Here is a 19,914-nt window from a genome sequence, read left to right as displayed (position 1 = left end):
ATGTTCTCTGTTTCTATACCAGTACCAGACTGTTTGTAGTATGTCTTGAGCTCTGGAATTGTAATTCCTCCAGCTTGACTTTTATTCTTCAGTATAGCTTCGTCTATTCTTGGTCTCGTATTTCCAGATGAAGTTTTACATCATCTTTTCTATTTCTGAGAAGAATGTTGTTGGAATTTTCATATAGTTCAAGTGAATCTACATATTAATTTTGGTAATATGGACATTTTGGTGATGCTGATCATACCAATCCAGGAACATGATAGGTTTCCCCATTTGCAAGGTTTTCTTCTTTGTCTTTTGTCAATGCTTTGTAATTTCATTATAGAGGTTTTCCACATCTTTGGTTAGGGCAATTTCAAGATATTCCTATCAGCTATTTAAAGGGGTTTGTACTTATAATTTCATTTTCACCAATGGTGCTATTTGTGTATTACTAGTGCAATCAATTCATGTTCATTAAATCTGTATCCTGCTAAGCTGCCAGATCCTTTGAGTTCCAGTAGTCTTGACTGAATCTTTTTGTTCTGTATAGAGAATCATGTCATCTGCCAACAGTGATTACTTCAATATTGCAGTTCCTCTAGTTTGCTTTTCTTGCCAAATAGCTCTACCAAGAACTTGTAACACTACATTGAATAGCACCGGTGAAACCTGCAAGACTTTTAATCCTACAGACAGAGAATACACTTCTTTTTTCTTCAGTACATGGAAATTTCTCCAGGATTGACCACGTTGTAGGTCACAAAACAAGCCTCAGAAAATTTTTAAAAATCAAAATTATACCATGCATCTTCTCAGACCATCATGGAGTGGAACTGGAGATCAATAGCACTAAATGCCCCCAAAAGACATACAAAAACCTGGTGACTGAATAATATGCTGCTATTTATTTATTTAAACAGAGGAATCAAAGAGGAAATAAAAAATGCTTGAAAGAAATGAAAGCATTAACACAACATATCAAAACTTATGGAACACAATTAAGGCAGTGTCATGAGGAAAGCTGATTTTAACCAATGCTTTTTTGTTAAGAATTTAGCAAAGTACCAAGTAAGTGAACTAACCATACATTTGAAGCACATAGAAAATAACATCAAAGTAATCCCAAGATTAGCAGGAAAAAAGAAATAACAAAAATAATGGAGAAAATAAATCAAATAGAGACCAAAAGAATATTACATGATCAATGAACCAAAGTGCAAGTACTTTGAGAAAATCAACAAAATAGACCCCATACTAGGCCAAATAAACAAAAAAATGGAGGGAAAATATATGCATAAATACTATCAGAGATGAAAAAGGAATTATAACAGCAGATACCTCAGACATATATAGAATTATTAGGAACTATAATTGCTAACAAATCAGATGACCTAGAAGAGACGGATAGGCTTTTGGATACATACAATCTACCACAACTGAATCATGAGGCAATTAATAATCTAAATTGACCTATAACAAGAACTTAGATTGAATCAGTAATGAAATCCATCCAAACCAAGAAAAGCACTGGACCTAATCCTCCATAGGCTATTCCAAGCAATAGAAATGGAGGAAACCCTTCCAAATTCTTTCTATGAAGCCAGTATCACCTTAACACCAAAGCCAGCTAGAAATGCAACAGAAAAAGAGAACTATAGATCAATATTCTTGGTGAACATAGACACAAAAATTTTCAACAAAATACTTGCCAACAGGTTCCAACAATACGTCAAGCAGATCATTCACCTAGCCCAAGTGGGATTTATACCTGGCATGCAGGGATGGTTTAACATTTGCAAATCAAGAACTGTGATACAGCACATTAGCAAATTGAAAACAAAAACCGTATTATTATCTCAATAGATCCAGAGAATGCATTTGATAAAATCCAACACCATTTCATGCTAAAAGCCTTAAGCAAAATATGCATAGAAGGCACATTCTATAACACAAACCACTAGCATCATGCTAAATGGGGAAAGACTGGACCCTTTTCCTCTAAGGCAACTTAAACTAAACAAGGGTGCCCATTTTCACTCATTTTTTCTCTATAAATCTTTTCTTCCAAGCACTTCTAAGTCGCCAACTCTGTTACTCAAGACTGAAATATGAACCCTTATTCTCAACCTCTCCTCTGAATCTATGCATCCATTTTGGTCTTAATTGAAACTTTGACAAAACTCTCCTCTTGACTACATTTTTCCCCTTTGAGTCTCAAAAGGAAATTGACCATTCAAAATATAGAGTATAAAATGTGGGTCCCATATTTTCCTTGGTCTCTTTTACTGATTAGACCATTACACAATCACCATCTTATAGTATTCAACATGCAACTCTCAGGTTTTTCCATATGGTGATGACCCTCTCCATTATTTCTCATTGAAAACAAATATAGAATATTTTTATCATCCAAAGGTTCCCTTGCACCCATATCACTCCATTCTAAGTCCTTAGTAATTAGCAGTCTGCTTTTTAAAAGATAAATTAGACATCACTCACCCAGACTTTCATACAAATAACATAGTATGTACTTGTTTGTGTTTGATTTCTTTCATTCAGAATATGTTAGGTCCATATGTGCTGGTGTGTCTAAATTCAGTTCACTCCAGTTATTCTCAGAGTTGCATTACATTGGTTGTTAGGTTTAACTTATTTGGCTGTTCTAATATTAATAGAAAGATGTGTTATTTCCAATGTTCGAATATTATGAATAAAGTTGTTGGGATGATTTACATACAAGTCTCAATTTGAGCATATATATTTTCCTCTATATATTCTGAGAGATAGCCTTAAAAGATTATATTGTGAGACTTTGTAAATATGACATTGTTAACTTTTCTAAAATATTTATATCATTCAATATTCCTAGCAGATATGTGTTTCAATCAGCATACAGTTTTTTTAATGACAATTTAGCATTCAGATATTTTTGTACTTTCCTCTGATAATAAAGGGTCCTAGAATATTTTATCTCCATGTAATCCACATTTTTGCTTATATAGTACTAATATTGTGGTTTAATATTGAATTCCAAATATATTATTTCTGTAATAAACCTGCTATTATTTTAAACACTCAGTGCTCATTTATGATTACTCAAAAATATTCCTTTGATTTTTTTTTCAAATATCTCTCTTTTTAAAAAGATTTATTTATTTTTTATTGCTAAGTTAGATATACAGAGAGGAGAAGAGACAGAGAGGAAGATCTTCCATCCAATGATTCACTCCCCAAGTGGCCCAATGGCCAGGGCTGCGCCAATCTGAAGCCAGGAGCCAGGAACCTCCTGCAGGTCTCCCAAGTGGGTGCAGGGTCCCAAGGCTTTGGGCCGTCCTCGACTGCTTTCCCAGGCCACAAGCAGGGAGCTGGATGGGAAGTGGAGCTGCCAGGGTTAGAACCTGAGCCCATATGGGATCCCAGCGCTTTCAAGGCGAGGACTATAGCCAATAGGTCACCGCGTTGGGCCCTCAAATATCTCTTTACTCTTTCTTCTGAGATGGGGTTCGTTTTGTTTGAAAAACATGCATAATTATTATTTTTTTAAGATTTGTTTATTTTTATTGGAAAGTCAGATATCCAGAGAGAAGAGGAGAGACAAAGAGGAAGATTTTCTGTCCTATGATTCACTCCCCAATAGCCACAAGGACCAGAGCTGTATGATCTGAAGCCAGGAGTCAGGAGCTTTTTCTGGGCCTCCCACATGGGTGCAGGGTCCCAAGGCTTTGAGTCATCCTCTACTGCTTTCCCAGGCCACAAGCAGGAAGCTAGATGGGAAGTGGAGCAGCCGGGATTAGAGCTGGGCCTGTATGGAATCCTGGCACTTGCAGGGTGAAGACTTTAGCCACTAAGCTACCTCTCCAGGCCCCCATAAATATTTCTTTGAGAATACAGTTTTGATAATGATGGAAAACGTTTAGTTTTTTTTTTTTTTCCATTTTTGTTTGAAAAATCTTTTCACTTCTGTTGAAGCCAGCTTTTAGTATATTTGTTATCACTTTAATGATAGGGAGTGGGAATTGGGGGGGTGTGACATTTCAGACTCTACAGAACTGTATCATAAAATTCAAAATTAATAAAAAATTAAAACATAAAACTTTTGAGATTTTTCTCATTGTTTCTGTTTTCAGGAATATTGCTGTGACATACTCCCATTCTTTTATCCTGATTGTGTCCAGAGAGTTTCTTATAATTATGACTTTAATTTTTTCAGGTTTGGACAGTGTTTGGGTATTATTTCTTTATAAATTGCTTCTGTATCATTGTTTCATCTCCCCCTTCTCTGATCCCAACTATGTCTGCATTAGATCTTCTCAAGCAATGTTGTATGTTTTTACCTCTAACAGATTTTATATCTTTGTTTTTCTACATAGCTTCTTATGACCTTTCTTCACGAATTCTCCTTCAGCCATACCTAAGGATTGAGTGTGTGTATCCAGTTATTCATTTACTCTCTCCTTTTCTCATTCACCTTACATTTTCAATGATGTACCTATTTATTTACCTGATGCGGGGGGAAGATGGAAGAAGAGAGAGAAAAATTGAAAATGATTTTCCACTTATTGGTTCATTCTCCAAATGCCCACCAATGGCAGGGCAGGGCCAGGAGGAAATCGGGATCCTGGAACTCCATCATAGTCTCACGTGGCTGCTAGGGCCCAAGGAGTTGGGGGTTGGTGTATTAATATTGGTAATTGGCTCTCAAAGCATCACTCAGATATGGGATACTAACATTTAAAGCTTGGTCAAAATGCTGACCCTTATTCAGTTTACTTTTATCTGCTGGATTTCTCACATTTGTTTAATCTGCATAAATATACTCATCACAGCTTTTTTGAAGTCTATGATTGATAACTCAAAAATCTGGAGATCAACAAGGTCTGCATTTTTAATTTCAGCATAATTATATATAATAAATTAAAAACAGCTTAACTGCACATTTTAAACTGCTTAAGAATATATACCATTGCTCCAGCAAGGATACAGAATATTTCCACCACTCCAACCTGTTCCCTTGTATCCATCTCCAGCCAACCCGCCTCTCCAGAAGTCACTCTTTGACTTCCAACACCACAGCTCAGCCTTCTGTGTTTTGGAATTTCATATAAGCAATTCATCCTATTGTATGCCTATTTCCTTTCACTTCACATAACTTTTGGACATTCATCCATGTTGTTACATGAAAAAGAAGGTCTTAACACATTCTATGAAATTATGACAATATAGTCATCCATTCACTTGCTAATGTATGCACATTCAGATGTTTTGAAACTCTCCTGAATGAAGATGCTATAGACAATCTTACATAACTGTGCTTTAGATGTATGATTTTGTTTCATTAGGGCATACCGAGATCATGGGGTAAATACATTTTTACCTTTATAAGAAATATATCACTATTTTGTCTGAATGGATGTATCATTTTACACGCCCATATATATATATATTTTGGAAGAAACAACTTTTCATTTATTTTTTCCATTAAAACCATTATACTGGGCCTGGTGTGGTAGCCTAGCAACTAAAGTCCCTGCCTTACACACACCGGGATCACATATGGGCACTAGTTTGTATTCCGACAGCTCTACTTCCCACCCAGCTCCCTGCTTGTGGCCTGGGAAAGCAGTGGAGGACGGCCCAAAGCCTTGGGACCCTGCACCCGCATGGGAGACCTGGAGGAAGCTCCGGGCTTCGTGGTTCAGATCGGCGCAGCCCTGGCCGTTTTGGCCTCTTGGGGAATGAATCATTGGATGGAAGATCTTCCTCTTTGTCCTCCTCTCTCTGTATATCTGATTTTCCAACAAAAATAAATAAATCTTAAAAAAATTCATTAGACTCCAGTCCCTTTAAAATGAATGACAGGAATTCTAAACATTTTTAGAATACAAATAGTTTCTCAGATCTGTAAGTATACAGGAATGTTTTATCCCACTCTATGGCTCATCATTTTCTAAGTGTCACACTTTGATCGAGTTGTTTCAAATTTCATGAAGTCTAATTTATTATTATTGTTATTATTATTATTATTATTATTTTGCTGTTAGAACTTTTGGGGCACTAAAATATTTCTACCTACCAAATGACACTGATTTTTAAAAATATTTTCTTCTAAAGAGCAGCATACTTTCAGCTTTCACGTTGAAATGAGTGATCTAATTCTGTAAAAGGCCATCTTTGTCATAAATCAAGATTCCATATATGTGAATCTACGTTAAGGTTCTTTATAGTGGTCCATTTATTTAGTTTACATTTCCTTATACTCATAACATATTAATTGGTATAGATTTTTCATTATTTTTAACATCTCATGAGACAAATCTCTTCACTTTGCTCTTTTTTCTGCAGGAAGCTATTGGCTATTCTTGGCTCTTCATTCTTACATAAAAGTTTTACGATCATTTTTTTAAATTAACATTTCAACTTGGAAGTTTTCACATTGATGCAGCCAATGTAAATATTAATTTTAAATTAATGAAATGTCAATTTTTAATTAAAAATGAATTCTCAAGGAATCTCATATTTCATATTGAACTCAGACCAAATTAAACATGCTTCTTTATTATCTCCATACAGTGATAAGTGCATTTTTTTCTAGTGTTCTTTTGCATTGAAGGCATATATAACACTTCAGTGATGTTGGATTTATAGGAAAGGTCCTTAATTTCCTACGACTTTTATAACAAGATTCTACAGATATAATGGTTTAGAACTACATAAATATATTTATACAATTATGGATGCCAGAAATCTGACATCAGTTTCACTAAGTTAAGGTGCAGGTGTCAGGATTGCAGTCCCTCTGGTGGCTCTGCAGGGACAATCCACAGTTTTGTTTTTTCAGTTTCTAGTGGTGTATAACTTGGATTTCATGATTCATAGTCCTCATTCACCCACTGTCTAGCCAACAGCTGACCATCCTTCGGTCTCGGGTCCATTCAAACAACTCAGGATAAATTCCTTTACCTCAAAGTCTTCAATCATGAATGCAAAGTTATTTTTGCCATACCAAGTCACATCACAAGTTACAGGGACTAGAAAAGGGATTCCTTTGGGAGCTATTATTCAACCTCTTAACCATAATTCTAAATGTCTCAGGCTCAGTGTTTTCCTATGAACCCTAAAATTTAAGTTCTTATTTTCCAAAACCAGTCATCTACCAGCCCATTTTCCTACCATAACAATATCAGCTCTTGTGATTTTTTCTTCAGTTTTAAGTTTCTTCTTCCATTTGGATTCCTGATTATTTCCCTCATTCCCCATGAGCTCAGATGTTAAAGGAATGTTTCGTCAAGTTTGTGTAATATTTTGTTGATTTTTCAAGATACTTCCTTTGTTACATTTCCCCAAATGGGTACCTTTGATACTCTCCTCGCACTTCTCTAGAATAGTGCTTTAACATTAAGACCTATCATCACACTCAACAGTTACTGTCTGAGAATCAGACAAACTCAGAGAATTTACCCCAGCAGATTGTTCCCTACTTCTTGAAGGAGTCTCTTGACGCCATGATCACCACAGCCTTCCGAATGCTTTCCTTTCCCCATTTTACACAGCACACCTCTCCTCTCCTGCTGTCTCTTCCATCTCACCTAAATGCTGCCTCTTTGGGCAACAGCTTCGGTGTGTCACAGTCAACAGCAGGAATGGGGAATATCTGGCCTGCAGACCATATAGGCCCCAAAAAGGATTTGATCTGTGCATTTCAAGGTCATCATAGGCGGGATTTATAATTCAATAAATCTGTAATAGGCTTATTTCTAAGTTGATAATTTTTCACAGTCCATACATGATGTTGTAGATATGAAAAAAACCCTTGGCAGAAAAAAGTTTTTTGACCTGTGTGGAGCTCAGTAGCCTAAAAAAGCCTAATATATACATCCTAAGAATATTGAAATGGATAAGCAGGCAGAACATATTTTGTTCAGTTTTTATGACAAAAAAGTACTAATATATATACCTTCCTATTTATATTGAAGAAAATTCCTCTGATCATAGGTAGTATTGAAAATCCCTCCAAACTTTGGGTCATCTTTACAAATATGAGCTAATTCATAGTTTCAAAAATGCTTGAAGAAAAGTAACAAAGTCTGGTGCTCAAACAAAAAAGTGGCCTTTAAAAAGTCACACATTCATTTCTCTATTGTCATCTTGGTTGCTCACCCTTTACCTTCTCCAGTGTTACACTAAATTCCTTTCATTTTAACTGGTTTCAGTCCCTTTCCACCTCCTGAGGCAAACGTGCAATCCTAACTCTGTCAGGAAGCATTTTGTTAATTGTACTATTCTTGTACTCTTCATTTTCCCACTTCCTTGTTGAGAAACCAGTGGGCTGAATCCCCAGGAGCTGATCACTTGATTGATGACTGGGCCCAGGCATTGCCTCCATCATCTGCAGGAAATGTTCTTCCATCTTGCTTACCTGTACTTTGACTTCTCAAGGTTGCAAATGCCTCCCCTATTCTCAGTAAAACAACACTCACCAAAGACTGTGCGGGCAGGAACAGACTCTCTGTTGAGCCAGAAAGACACCTGTGACAGAATGACAGTCATGATACATGGCAAGTAGGTCTGGATCACAAAGTAGCCAATTTTTCGCTTGAGATGGAAGTGGGTTGTCATGACAACGTATTCTCCTAGAAAAAGAGAGTAAAATCAGGCAGTAATCATCCACAGAAACATTGTTAGAGCAAGTTGGGCCCCAACTCAGCTCACAAAGTTCCTTCACCTTATAGTAAAGACAAGACATCCCAGTACCTCTCACGTCTACATAATTAAAGCTCTTTAATAATCACAAAATAGTGCTCCATTTTGCTGTTGGAAAAATATGCTAACAATGTACCAATACAAATTTTCCAAAGTAATTTTGACACAAGTTCATGCATATAATGTTCTCATTTAAGTATTAATATGAAAGAAGCAATCTCTTACAGCAATTCTACGGGGTAGGAACTATTGTTACCCTTATTTTGAAGATCAAGAAACTGAGAGACTGAGTAATTTGTACAAGGTTACCCAGCTAATAAAGAGTGACACCATAATTTAAGTCCAGATAGGTGAGCTCAACAGTTTATTCTTTTTAACCACTATGCACTTTTGTTCTAATGGACTCACACAGAGAACTTACAGAGCAGAATGGGGGCTATCCCATGCACTAAACAAAAATGGACATTTACTGATCCCTTATTGAGTTCTTTTAAAAACCATTTTCTGAATATTTTTGGAGTATTAACTTTATATATTCTCCCGAATATTCTTCTCAAACTGAGAAGCGGGTAATAATTATAATTCTATGTTGTTTAATCCAAGAGCCAACTTTCAATTTCACTGAGTTTGTCAATAGCCCATCACCCTCCTAAAATCAATCCCTGCACAGAACTTAGAAGCCAGGATTTTTTTTTTTTTTTTTGGTTTCTTTTCTACCTCTCTGATCACTCCTCTTCTGTCTTCATTGCTGATTTCTTTTTATCTCTAACATTGGAGAACATTCAGACTCACTACTTGCACTTCTCTTTTTTTCAGTACTCCCTTTATATATACATCCAGCCTGGTGACTCTACAGCACAACTTACGCCTGCATTTCTGCTCTGTGAAGGATTGAGTTGTGTATCCCAAAAAGAGAAAGTAAGGCTTTTTGTTTGTTTGTTTGTTTGTTTCTTCCATTGTGCAAAGCGAGGTTTGTCTAAGAGATCTGTCATAGTGACATAAGGCGGGGCTTCAAGGGAGGGAAGGTCCACAAGGTTAAGGTTCTAACTTTCCTTACCTCTGAATATGACCTTATTTTAAAATAGGGTTGACAAATTCTGGATTAGGGTGTGTCCTTAATTATTATAGAAGAAATAAACAGGGAGAACACCATGAATGTTGGAGACAGAGATTGTTGTAGCTACAAGATAAGCAGAGCCAAGGATTCCTGGCCACCACCAAGTAGGGAAAAAGAAAATAATGTAGGTGGCTTGATTTCCATTTTTTAACCACTAGAACTGTTACAGAACCCTTTTATTGCTTTAAAATACTCAGTTTGTAGCAGAAAGCCTAAATTCTCAACTCATCTCTAAATTTATATACTTACCTGCTAGGCACTTCCAATTTTAAATCTAAATGGCATCTTGATCTAAGATTCCAAATCTTGGCTTTTACTTTCTCCATCCCCCATTCCTTCAAAATTGCTTTCTCTGACAGACTTCACCATTTCAGTAAATACTAGTTCTCAAGTACCTAGCAAGTCTTCAAAATCCTTAATATCCTTAATATCATCAAAATCCTTAATATCATCACAACAATCATTGGACTCTCTTTCTCTTACAAACACACACATACACACACACACTAATCTTTTCCAATTCTTTCCTCAAAATACACCTAGAAATTGGCTGCTTCTCACAACTCCTGCCACTGCCATCCCTGTCTATGGACTGTATAAATGCTTTCTACCAGGTCTTCCTTCTTTTGTCCTTACTCTGCCTATAACGTACTAGCACAATGCCCAGAACAACTCTATTGAAACATTAGTCAGATTCTGCTTCTGTTTGAGACCTTTCAGTGGTTTACCATCTTTCAACATAATATTGAAAGATCCATGTAATTCCATCTATTAGAGCTTCTCCTTTGTCACCTTTCCTATCAAAACCCCTAGTTGATTTTGGCAGAGCTCCTGAATGAGGCAACTTCCCACTTCCCTAACATTCCCACTCCTATGTCTAAAGCCTAGGAAGTACCACCTGGGCATCCCATGGTCAACATTAAATCCATATTATGTGTCAACTTGACAAATACAAGTTGGCTTACTTTTAATTCAGTAAAGAATCACATACACAACTATGGAATATTTTTTGTCATTACACTGCTGAGTGTCTCTTTTCTTTCTTCCTTCTTTGGAAAACGTATTTTCTTTGCAAGTGTCCTTTGATTTATACTCTTATCTTGCATTTCGCTTCCCTTCACTTTCTCATCTCACTGAAAAGGCACTAAGGATTAATTTTCCATGGGGATTTGATTAGCCTGGAAAATTTTTCTCCCTTCCCATGTCAGTTTTACATTCCTGAACACCTACCTTATCATGTGAAATATTTAATGTATGTAAAGTAGAAAATATGGATTATTCATAAATTAACAACATTTTGTGGATCATAAAGGTGAACAAGAGAGATTTTTCAAAAGCTTATTAATCATTTGTTTTGAACAACTAAATATACTGTCTTTAGTTCTCTAATTTTCTATCATACCTTCCCTTTCTGTCTTGTTGACTCTATTACAAAGAGACAAAGGAAATTATCCTTAATAAGAATTTTTTTAAAGATTTGTTTATTATTATTGGAAAGTCAAATATACAGAGAGGAGAGACAAAGAGGAAGATCTTCGCTCCACTGATTCACTCCCCCAGTGGCCAAAAAGGCCAGAGCAGCACCAATCCAAAGTCAGGAACCCAGAACATCCTCTGGGTCTCCCACTCTGGTGCAGAGTCCCAAGGCTGTGGGCTGTCCTGTACTGCTTTCCCAGGCCACAAACAGGCAGCTGGACAGGATGTGGGGCAGCCAGGATTAGAACCAGTGCTCATATGTGATCCTGGCACATGCAAGGTAAGGACTTTAGCTGCTAGGCTACTGCACCAGGCCCAAGACCTAACTTTGTTTTTTGTTTTTTGTTTTTTTTTTTTTTTAAAGATTTACTGATTTTTATTTCAAAGGCAGACTTACAGAGAGAAGGAAAGACAGAGAGGAAAAGATCCTCTTTCCACTGGCTCACTCCACAACTGGCAGCAATGGTTGGAGCTGAACCAATTCAAAGCCACGAGACCAGAGCTTCTTCTGGGTCTCCCTTGCAGGTGTCAGGTCCCAAGGAACTGACCAATTCTCTGCTGCTTTCCCAGGCCGTAAGTGAGGAACTGGATGGGAAATAGAGCAGCTAGGAAACAAACGGGCAACCATATGGGATGCCAGGTGTTTGAAGATGAAGGATTGGCCTGTTTAGCCACAGTGCTGGCCCTGAGAATTAAAGATTTTTACTAGGATACAAAGATGTCTTTTTCTTCTTTGTATTGCATAATACCTGAGTCCACATGGTGTGTGGGCACAGAAGACAAGACATGATTAGACATACAGGGTTGAAATGAGGTGTGATTTTTGGACCCAAGCAGTCAAGACTGAATGTCAAGTTTCAGGTGAAATAGTAAGATACAACATGCAGGGCAGAGGAGTCTGGGCCAAGGAGTTAAATAGTACGTATGGTGCAGAGGGAATGAGACACGATGTAATATACAGGACTGTGAAGGCAGAATTTAATAGTAGACAGTCTGCTTAAATAAGGCCATTAACAATAAAAGTATTATCTGACTGAGTTTCGCAACTAAGTGCCATCCTTCCTAGTGACAACAACACACATTGTCAAGAATGCTTTGGCCTTGGAGGAGAGTACATTTTGTTATTTTTCATTTGAAGTAATCCTAACAGATACTAATGAACATGTTCCCATTCCAATTGTAAAAACATTGCTACTAAATTTGGGGCACATTTTATTTGGTTTTGTACATATGCTGCTATGAAAATATTGTATAAGATAGAATTATACCTAAAATGTATACAACAGTATTAGTAGTATGGCTCCATTTATATGAAAATATGCTTAAACAAAAAAATGCAAAGGGGCATTCCTCAGTGCTACATACAATGTACAACAGTTAAGGTACGAGATTCTAAGATTCTTCTAAATAGTGGAGTCAAAGAGCATGATTGGCCTTTGCTATCAGTAGGGAGACTGTTTCCAGGACTCCCATGGATGCCCAAAGCCATGGATGCTCAAGTCTCTTCTACATCATAGCATGGAATCTATACACATCCTGCTGGATACTGCAAATCAAATGGTGTCCACACTACCTGTAATACCTAACACAATGTAAATGCCATGTAAATAATTGCTGTATTATTTAGGGAATAAAAAGAAATCATACATGTTCAGTATGGACACAATTTTTAAAATTTTACTTTTAAATATTTATTTATTTCATTGTAAAATCAGATATGCAGAGAAGGAGAGACAGAGAAAAATCTTCCATCCACTGGTTCACTTCCCAAGTGGCTGCAACAGCTGGAGCTGAACCCATTTGAAGCCAGGAGCCAGGAGCTTCTCCCAGATCTCCCATGCGAGTACAGGGTCCCAAGGCTTTGGGCCATCCTCAACTGCCTTCCCAGGCCACAAGCAGGTAGCCGGATGGGAAGCAGGGCTGCTGGGATTAGAATTGGCGCCTATATGGTATCCCGGGCATGCAAGGTGAGGATTTAGCCACTAGGCTATGGTGCCAGGCCCCAATATAATTTTTTAAAATAGTTTTGAAAACAGGTGTTAGGGCACTGGTTGAGACTCCCAAATTGCTTGTTGTAGATCTGGTTTGAGTCTGCAGCTGGGAGGTAGCTCTAGAACTTGGTCTCTGCCTCCATGAAGGCTCTGGCTTCTAGTTTCAGCCTGGCTAGCCTTAGCTGCTATGGACCTAAACAAAGATCTCCATGTCATTGTACTCTGCCTTTCAAATAAACAAACTGATAATAAAAACATGTCTTAATCTCTAGTTGAATCTGTGAATGCACAGGCCATGAATGTGTATTTCAGTATCCCATATTCATTCTTCTGTATATTTCTAATTTTCCGATCATGAAAATGTGTCTATTTTTCATATCATGAAAATATGTTTGCATAGGCAGTGATTGTTCTCACAAGTTATTGCCACGACAATTCGTAAGTGCTGAGGGGAAAGAGGGAATCAAGAGAGTAAGCAAATGCAGGGGCTTCTCTCCCTTGAGAGCTGTGGGCCCTCTAAGGCCTTGCCTTGATGCGCCCTGCGGTGCTGTGCTATGTTACACTGCGCTTGGCTGCTCTGCCCGCCTGTTCCACACTGCAATGGAGAAGGCTCACTCAAACCTCTGGCCTTTCTAAAAAACCATCTTTCTCCACACCTGATTCCAGATCTCTTGTTCATCCTTTGAATCCATTTCAGATGCTACTTTTCCCAGGTACCTTTCCCTAGTCCTTGGGTTGAGAAAAAAATGGAGATAGACAACATTGCACGTGAAATGCCATCACGAGAGGCAACAGTTTATGTCCAGATGATGAAATAAAAGGACGTGAGTTCTCTATTCACACTTACTGTTGTGAACGCACAGAGACAAGCATTGTTAGAAAAGTGAGCATGGTTGATCCATAAAGTTACAGTTTCCATTTAATCCGGTTTCTGTTTTCCAATTCCTTTTTGTGTACTTCAAATAAATAACGGTCACACACATACGCAGTGTTGAAACTTCTCATCCTTTCACAGCATTTTATATTAGGACATGTGGGCCCAGGGATATGCTCCATTTCACTAAATGCCCTAAAGTTAGTTGGGTGTGTGGTAACTATCTTCCATTTGAAAAACTGACATTTTCCACATGAGCCAGACTTAAGGTTATGAAACATGTCTAATTCTATTTGCCAATAACTGATGCTCAGCCATTTGGAAGACCTAGTAAATTTTGTCAGACAAGGTTTTTTTTTTATATATAGGTGATACACTTAAAACAATCCCATGGTTACTCCCTGTCCCTCTGGCTATGTGCCTGAAACCTGCCAAGACTGTCGTTGCGCAATCTCAGCACTGCAAAATGAAATCAAAGCTCAACGCGCCCACTACCAAGCTTCCCTTTGTTTTCTCGTCCACAGTATTCTGGTATTACTAGAGTTCACCTGCTGGCCTACTCCCTAAGAGACAGCACACTTACCGGGTTTAATAGAGGCTTGAGAATTCGTTTGGCTTCAGATTTTGTCTCTGCCTTTCCACACAGACGTGACCTAGGAAAAGTCATTCCTTCTATGTCCTTCACTATCCTCCTGGGAGTAGTGTGCCTTCCATAACATCCTTATGAATGTTAAATGTTTATTTAAAACATTAGTTCAATTAGATGCTTATTAAACAAAATTTATTTATTTAATACCTGTACTGGACCGGATTATCTCTGTCCCGACAACATGACCCAGCAGATCATACTGGTTCAGACGAGACCCATCCTGTGCCACCTCCACAGATTTGTTCTTCCCAAGAGTCCAAGAATAAACCACTTCGGCCGTTGTATAGGCATCTGAGGCAGATAAGGGTTAAGGAGTTATTGAAAGAAAAGCAAAATGATTAGCTCTGATAATGAATTCACATGAGACAAATACAACTATATGTTTTGCCTTCAATTTAAGTACATTAATCTATCCATGCATCCATGTGATAAGCACTCATTGATCAAACACTGTAGTATATGTTATATACATGGGCATGAACCCCCAAAATTCCCTCCCTTGGAGGGTGGAGGGTAGGGTCAGGGGAGGAATGACTACAATATTACCTTATGCATACTCCACATACTGATATCTACAGGAGCCAAAGCAGTAGTTAAATGAGCAAATCAAGCTAGATGTAAGGAAAATAAAATGCAAGAAAAGAAATATAATCTTTGTCAATTATAAAGCAAACATGAGATAAAACAAAAATTCAGTCGAGGGGTACATTAAATGAAAACAGAAAATTGTAAATTAAAAATTACAATAATGATTTTAATTTCCATTCATAAATTGTTCACAACAATTTTGAGGTACAAACCAGAAACTTGATATTTATTCTTCTGTACCAGGATGTTAATAGCAGGTCTTGTATTTGGAATTCTAATATCAAGTACAGAATTTTGTAATGTTTAAAAACAGACATACAAGTCAAGGAAATTGTAGAGGAATCAAGTGGAATTACTTCATTTTAGTACATGTAAGAAATGAGTTGATTCCTTGCACATGAATTCTCTGTATAATCTATGTTTGGAATGAATACCTTATCCTAACTTCCATAGAAGGGAGTTGACCATCAAGCTTTGTCTTGGAGGGGGAAGTGTTCCTAGTGTTCTCTACGTAAATACTTTATAACAAGGCTGGTGTTAAGAACTACTCACAGGTTCAAACTATAACCTGCTTACATTACACTTTCAGTACTTCCAAATAAGCCATTTCTTGGTTTTCCGGTAATGTGCAAGAGACCAACAACTTCTTCATTGACATCAAAATCCTCATGGACATTATGGAAAACATATACATTGCAGTAATCTTATATCTTGCTGTCATATGGTATAAAAGAAAATGTCATAAGAAACATAACTTTTCTACATAACTTGCTCTATATATGAGTCCAGACATCTCTACAAAACATTGGCAACAATAATCCAGTTTTATACACAATTGCTGTTGCAATTAACGCATATGAATCATCTATAAAATATTTTATTTCTTGGAAAAGTTTGCTGTTGAAGGCATAATCAAGTTTCCCAGGATTAAGATGCAAAATCTCTTGAATTTTCAATATGAATCATAACAATCATTTTTGTTTGCTTTTGAAATACAGAGGCAGAGAAAGATCTATCCACTGCTTTACTCCCCACATGCCTGCGACAGCCAAGACTAGGCCAGACTGAAATCAGGAACCTGAAACTCAATCAGATTTGAGTCTCCCAGGTTGCTCAGTAGTAGTAAACTAGAATCAAAGCAAGAGGTAAGATTCAAACCCAAGACACTCCAATATAGTGTGTTAGCATCCAGGTAGCATTTTTTTTTTAATTTTATTTTTATTGGAAAGTCAGATATACAGAGAGGAGAAGAGACAAGAAGATCTTCTGTCCGATGATTCACTCCCAAAGTGGCCGCAATGGCCAGAGCTGCACCAACCCAAAGTCAGGAGCCTGGAGCCTTTTCTAGGTCTCCCACACGGGTACAGGATCCCAAGGCTTTGGGCCATCCTTGACTGCTTTCCCAGGTCGCAAGCAGGGAGCTGGATGGGAAGTGGGGCCACTGGGATTAGAAGCAATGCCCATATTAATTCCTGGTATGTATAAGGTGAGGACTTCAGCTGCTAGGCTACTGCACCGGGCCCTCCAGGTAACATCTTAACTATTTTGCCAAATGTCTGCCTTTAGTCTGATATTTTAACATTTTGTTCTACATATTTTCAACATAATAGATAACCCTCTCTGTGGTTTTACTTTCTATGGTTTCAGTTAACCATGACCAGCGCAATCCAAAACTACTGACAGAAATTAAAAAAAAAAAACCCATGTTTTAAATTGTGCACTAGTCTGAGTAGTATGATGCATTATCATTATTTCTTTGCCCAATATGTAACTCATCCCCTTGACTCATATCCATGCTATAGATACTATTTCTCCATTACTCATTAGTAGCTATCTAGCTTATGGTTTGACTGTTACTGCGTGGCATCACAGTGCTTGTGCTAAAATAACTTATAATGTAGCCTAACATTACATCAGAATGCCTGCATCACTTATATCATCGTGTCATTGCAAATCATTACACGAAGGGTTAGTGCAGGGTACAGTAAGACATATTGACAGAGTTCATTCAATACAACTTCTACTATAATATATTGTTAAAATTGTTTTTAATTATTGTTGTTAATCTTATTGTTGTTAATCTTATTGTACCTAATTTAGAAATGAAACTGTCATGAGAATATATGCACAAAAACCCATAATGTGCATAGAGTCCAGTATTATCTGCAATTGCAGGCACCCACTGGGACTGTGCAGTGTCCTAGTTGCAATTAAAGGATAGGGGCTATTTTATATCATCTAAAATTTTTGATAATGAATTACATAATTTTGATATCTGAAGTTTTATCTTTTTCATCAGAAATTTATTTTGTATACAAAGTAACACTTTAGAATTACTCATTTAAAATGAAAATGTAAACTTTACCATTTTCTTTATAGTCATCTTAGTCTATATTCCTTTTATTTATTTTTTAAATATTTATTTTTTTGGAAAGGCAGATTTATGGAAAGAAGAGACAAAAAGATCTTGCATCCACTGGTTCACTCCCAAGTGGCTCTAATGGCCAAAACTGAGCTGATTGGAAGCCAGGAGCCAGGAACTTCTTCTAGATCTCTCATGTGAATCCAGAGTTGCAAGGCTTTGAACCATTCTGCACTGCTTTTCCACGCCAAGAGGAGAAAGGTGGATGGGAAGTAGAGTAGCCGGGATGCAAACAGACTGTCATAATGGATGCTAGCAGTGGCAAGCAAAGGATTAGCCAACTGAGCCATCAGGCTGACTCCCAGTCTATATATAATTTTAAAAACTTTTTTGGCAAGTGTGGGTACAGGAATCATTTGACTTTGCTCTCACTTCTATGAGAAGTTCTTTTTTCTTTTATAAGTGGAACGAGATTGCAATTGGGTGGATTACTTGCAACTGATATGGGAACTAGTTTTCGGGGAAAAATATGTTATATGATTTGCAAGAGGTATCCAACTACTTAGCTTCAGCTGATAATTACCATGTAAGACTTTTTATCTACTGTTATTAGATTTTCTGGTCGCATAAAATAACAAAAATAATCTGCAATTGCATAGCACACCTCTCAAACTTCAAAGCTTGGCCAAAATAAAACCCTATAATTTGTAAACACTATCAAATTTGTAGCCCCTGATTTACAACTGCTCTCGAGACGTTTTCTTATTCATTGCTTCAGTCCCTTGTAATTCAGCCGTAGAAGCAAAGCAGCCTCTGCTGGCTATATGAGATGCAGGGCTCAGATGGAATTGTAGTTGTTCAAGCTACTGTCATCAAAAAAGAGAAATTGTCTCAGGATTCTTCTCCTACCCTTCTCTAAAATTTATTCTGATATAATATGAGAACTGTCATGGCGCTATTTGAGAAACGTAATTTCAAAAGGCTCTTGAGTCTTTTCCCCCTAGTACTTTCTGTCTTCTATATGTATGTATGGAGCACTACTCCGAAGCGGAGAATTAACTGTATATGTTTTCGTACCTTTACTTTTCAGGCGGTTGTATCATCCTACAGTTAAAGGGCAGTGTTCCACCCAGATGCCCCAAGAGTCTCACAATGTAAAGCTAGAAAGCTTTATTCAGGGAAACAGGAAACAATGTAACATTTCTTTTTTATCCCTAAGAAAACTAAGGAATGTGTCCCTGGATCTCTTAACCTGAGGCCTAAATTATAGCTTTGACTATTAACCCTAAAAAGTACTGGCAGATCCTCATGCATATGTAGCAGTAAATTGGTACTTCAGAAGAGATGTAATTTCTTTGGCAATATTATATATAAAAAATAAGGATTTGGGAAGGAAAAAAATGCTCTCTTCTCGTATGATGGAAGTCAAATGCAGGAAAGACAGGAAGTGATGAAGGAAGAGCGGAAAGTGAATATACTTCTGTGGAACTGTGGTCCTACTACATTTACTTGTTGTATATAATGGTTAGTGCTACATTAAATCTGTGATTATAAACTGGATTGAAAGTGTGTTTTTATAAAAAACATAAAGAGTAAAAATAAGAGAAGGAAGAAGAGGGATGGGAGAGAAATCAGGGAGAGTCAGACAAGTTTTATTATCTTCCTAAAGTAGTACTTGTGAACAGTATATAAAATTTGTTCTCTGTATATCGAGAAAAATTAAGAAAATATTGAAAACTATTTGAATATTTTCTCAGAACCTCACCCTGAGTCGATAAACAAAGGTTAATTTGTCACAGTGACCACTATCCAGGAGCACACAGGCGAGGCGCAGAGAACCCATGAGATAGAAGGAGAGTTTGACATAAAAAGTATGTATACTGGTGAATCAAAAACAAGTGTTACACACAGGCATGAGTGAGAGCTATTGCTCCTGCTTGGAACTGGCTGTAAAGAAGGATTTGAGACACAGATGCTACTTAGAACACAAGGCCACTGTCATAAGGTGAAAAAAGGGCATTTCTCACAAGATAACAGCAAAGGCAAAAAGTGTGAAGGGCATGGATTAGTGAAAGAATTAATAATATCACTGGAGCTATAAACAATGGAAAAAATGAAAGTAAAATAAAATATCTCACTCTCAGAAATACTGGTTTTCAACAAAAAGCTACC

The 19,914-nt window shown here is 37.2% G+C and overlaps 1 protein-coding gene across 2 annotated transcripts in view; it reads right to left on the bottom strand.

The window, feature by feature from the left end:
- Positions 1-19,914, bottom strand: part of GABRA3 (gamma-aminobutyric acid type A receptor subunit alpha3) — a 220,692-nt gene that overhangs the window by 26,514 nt on the left and 174,264 nt on the right. For both annotated transcript variants that reach the window (XM_040999901.1, XM_040999900.1), the window contains 2 exons: positions 14,940-15,083; positions 8,463-8,615 (listed from right to left, as the gene is read on the bottom strand). In XM_040999901.1, coding sequence (XP_040855835.1) covers positions 8,463-8,615; positions 14,940-15,083 — 297 coding nt within the window. The remainder of the gene's footprint in view (positions 1-8,462; positions 8,616-14,939; positions 15,084-19,914) is intronic.

This window comes from Ochotona curzoniae, unplaced genomic scaffold (assembly GCF_017591425.1).
Source record: "Ochotona curzoniae isolate NIBS_2020 unplaced genomic scaffold, NIBS_Ocur_1.0 scaffold_1852, whole genome shotgun sequence".
NCBI classification, from domain to species: Eukaryota; Metazoa; Chordata; class Mammalia; order Lagomorpha; family Ochotonidae; genus Ochotona; species Ochotona curzoniae.
The sequence above is the reverse complement of the archived record's forward strand: the minus strand, read 5'-3'. Positions and strand labels throughout refer to the sequence as shown.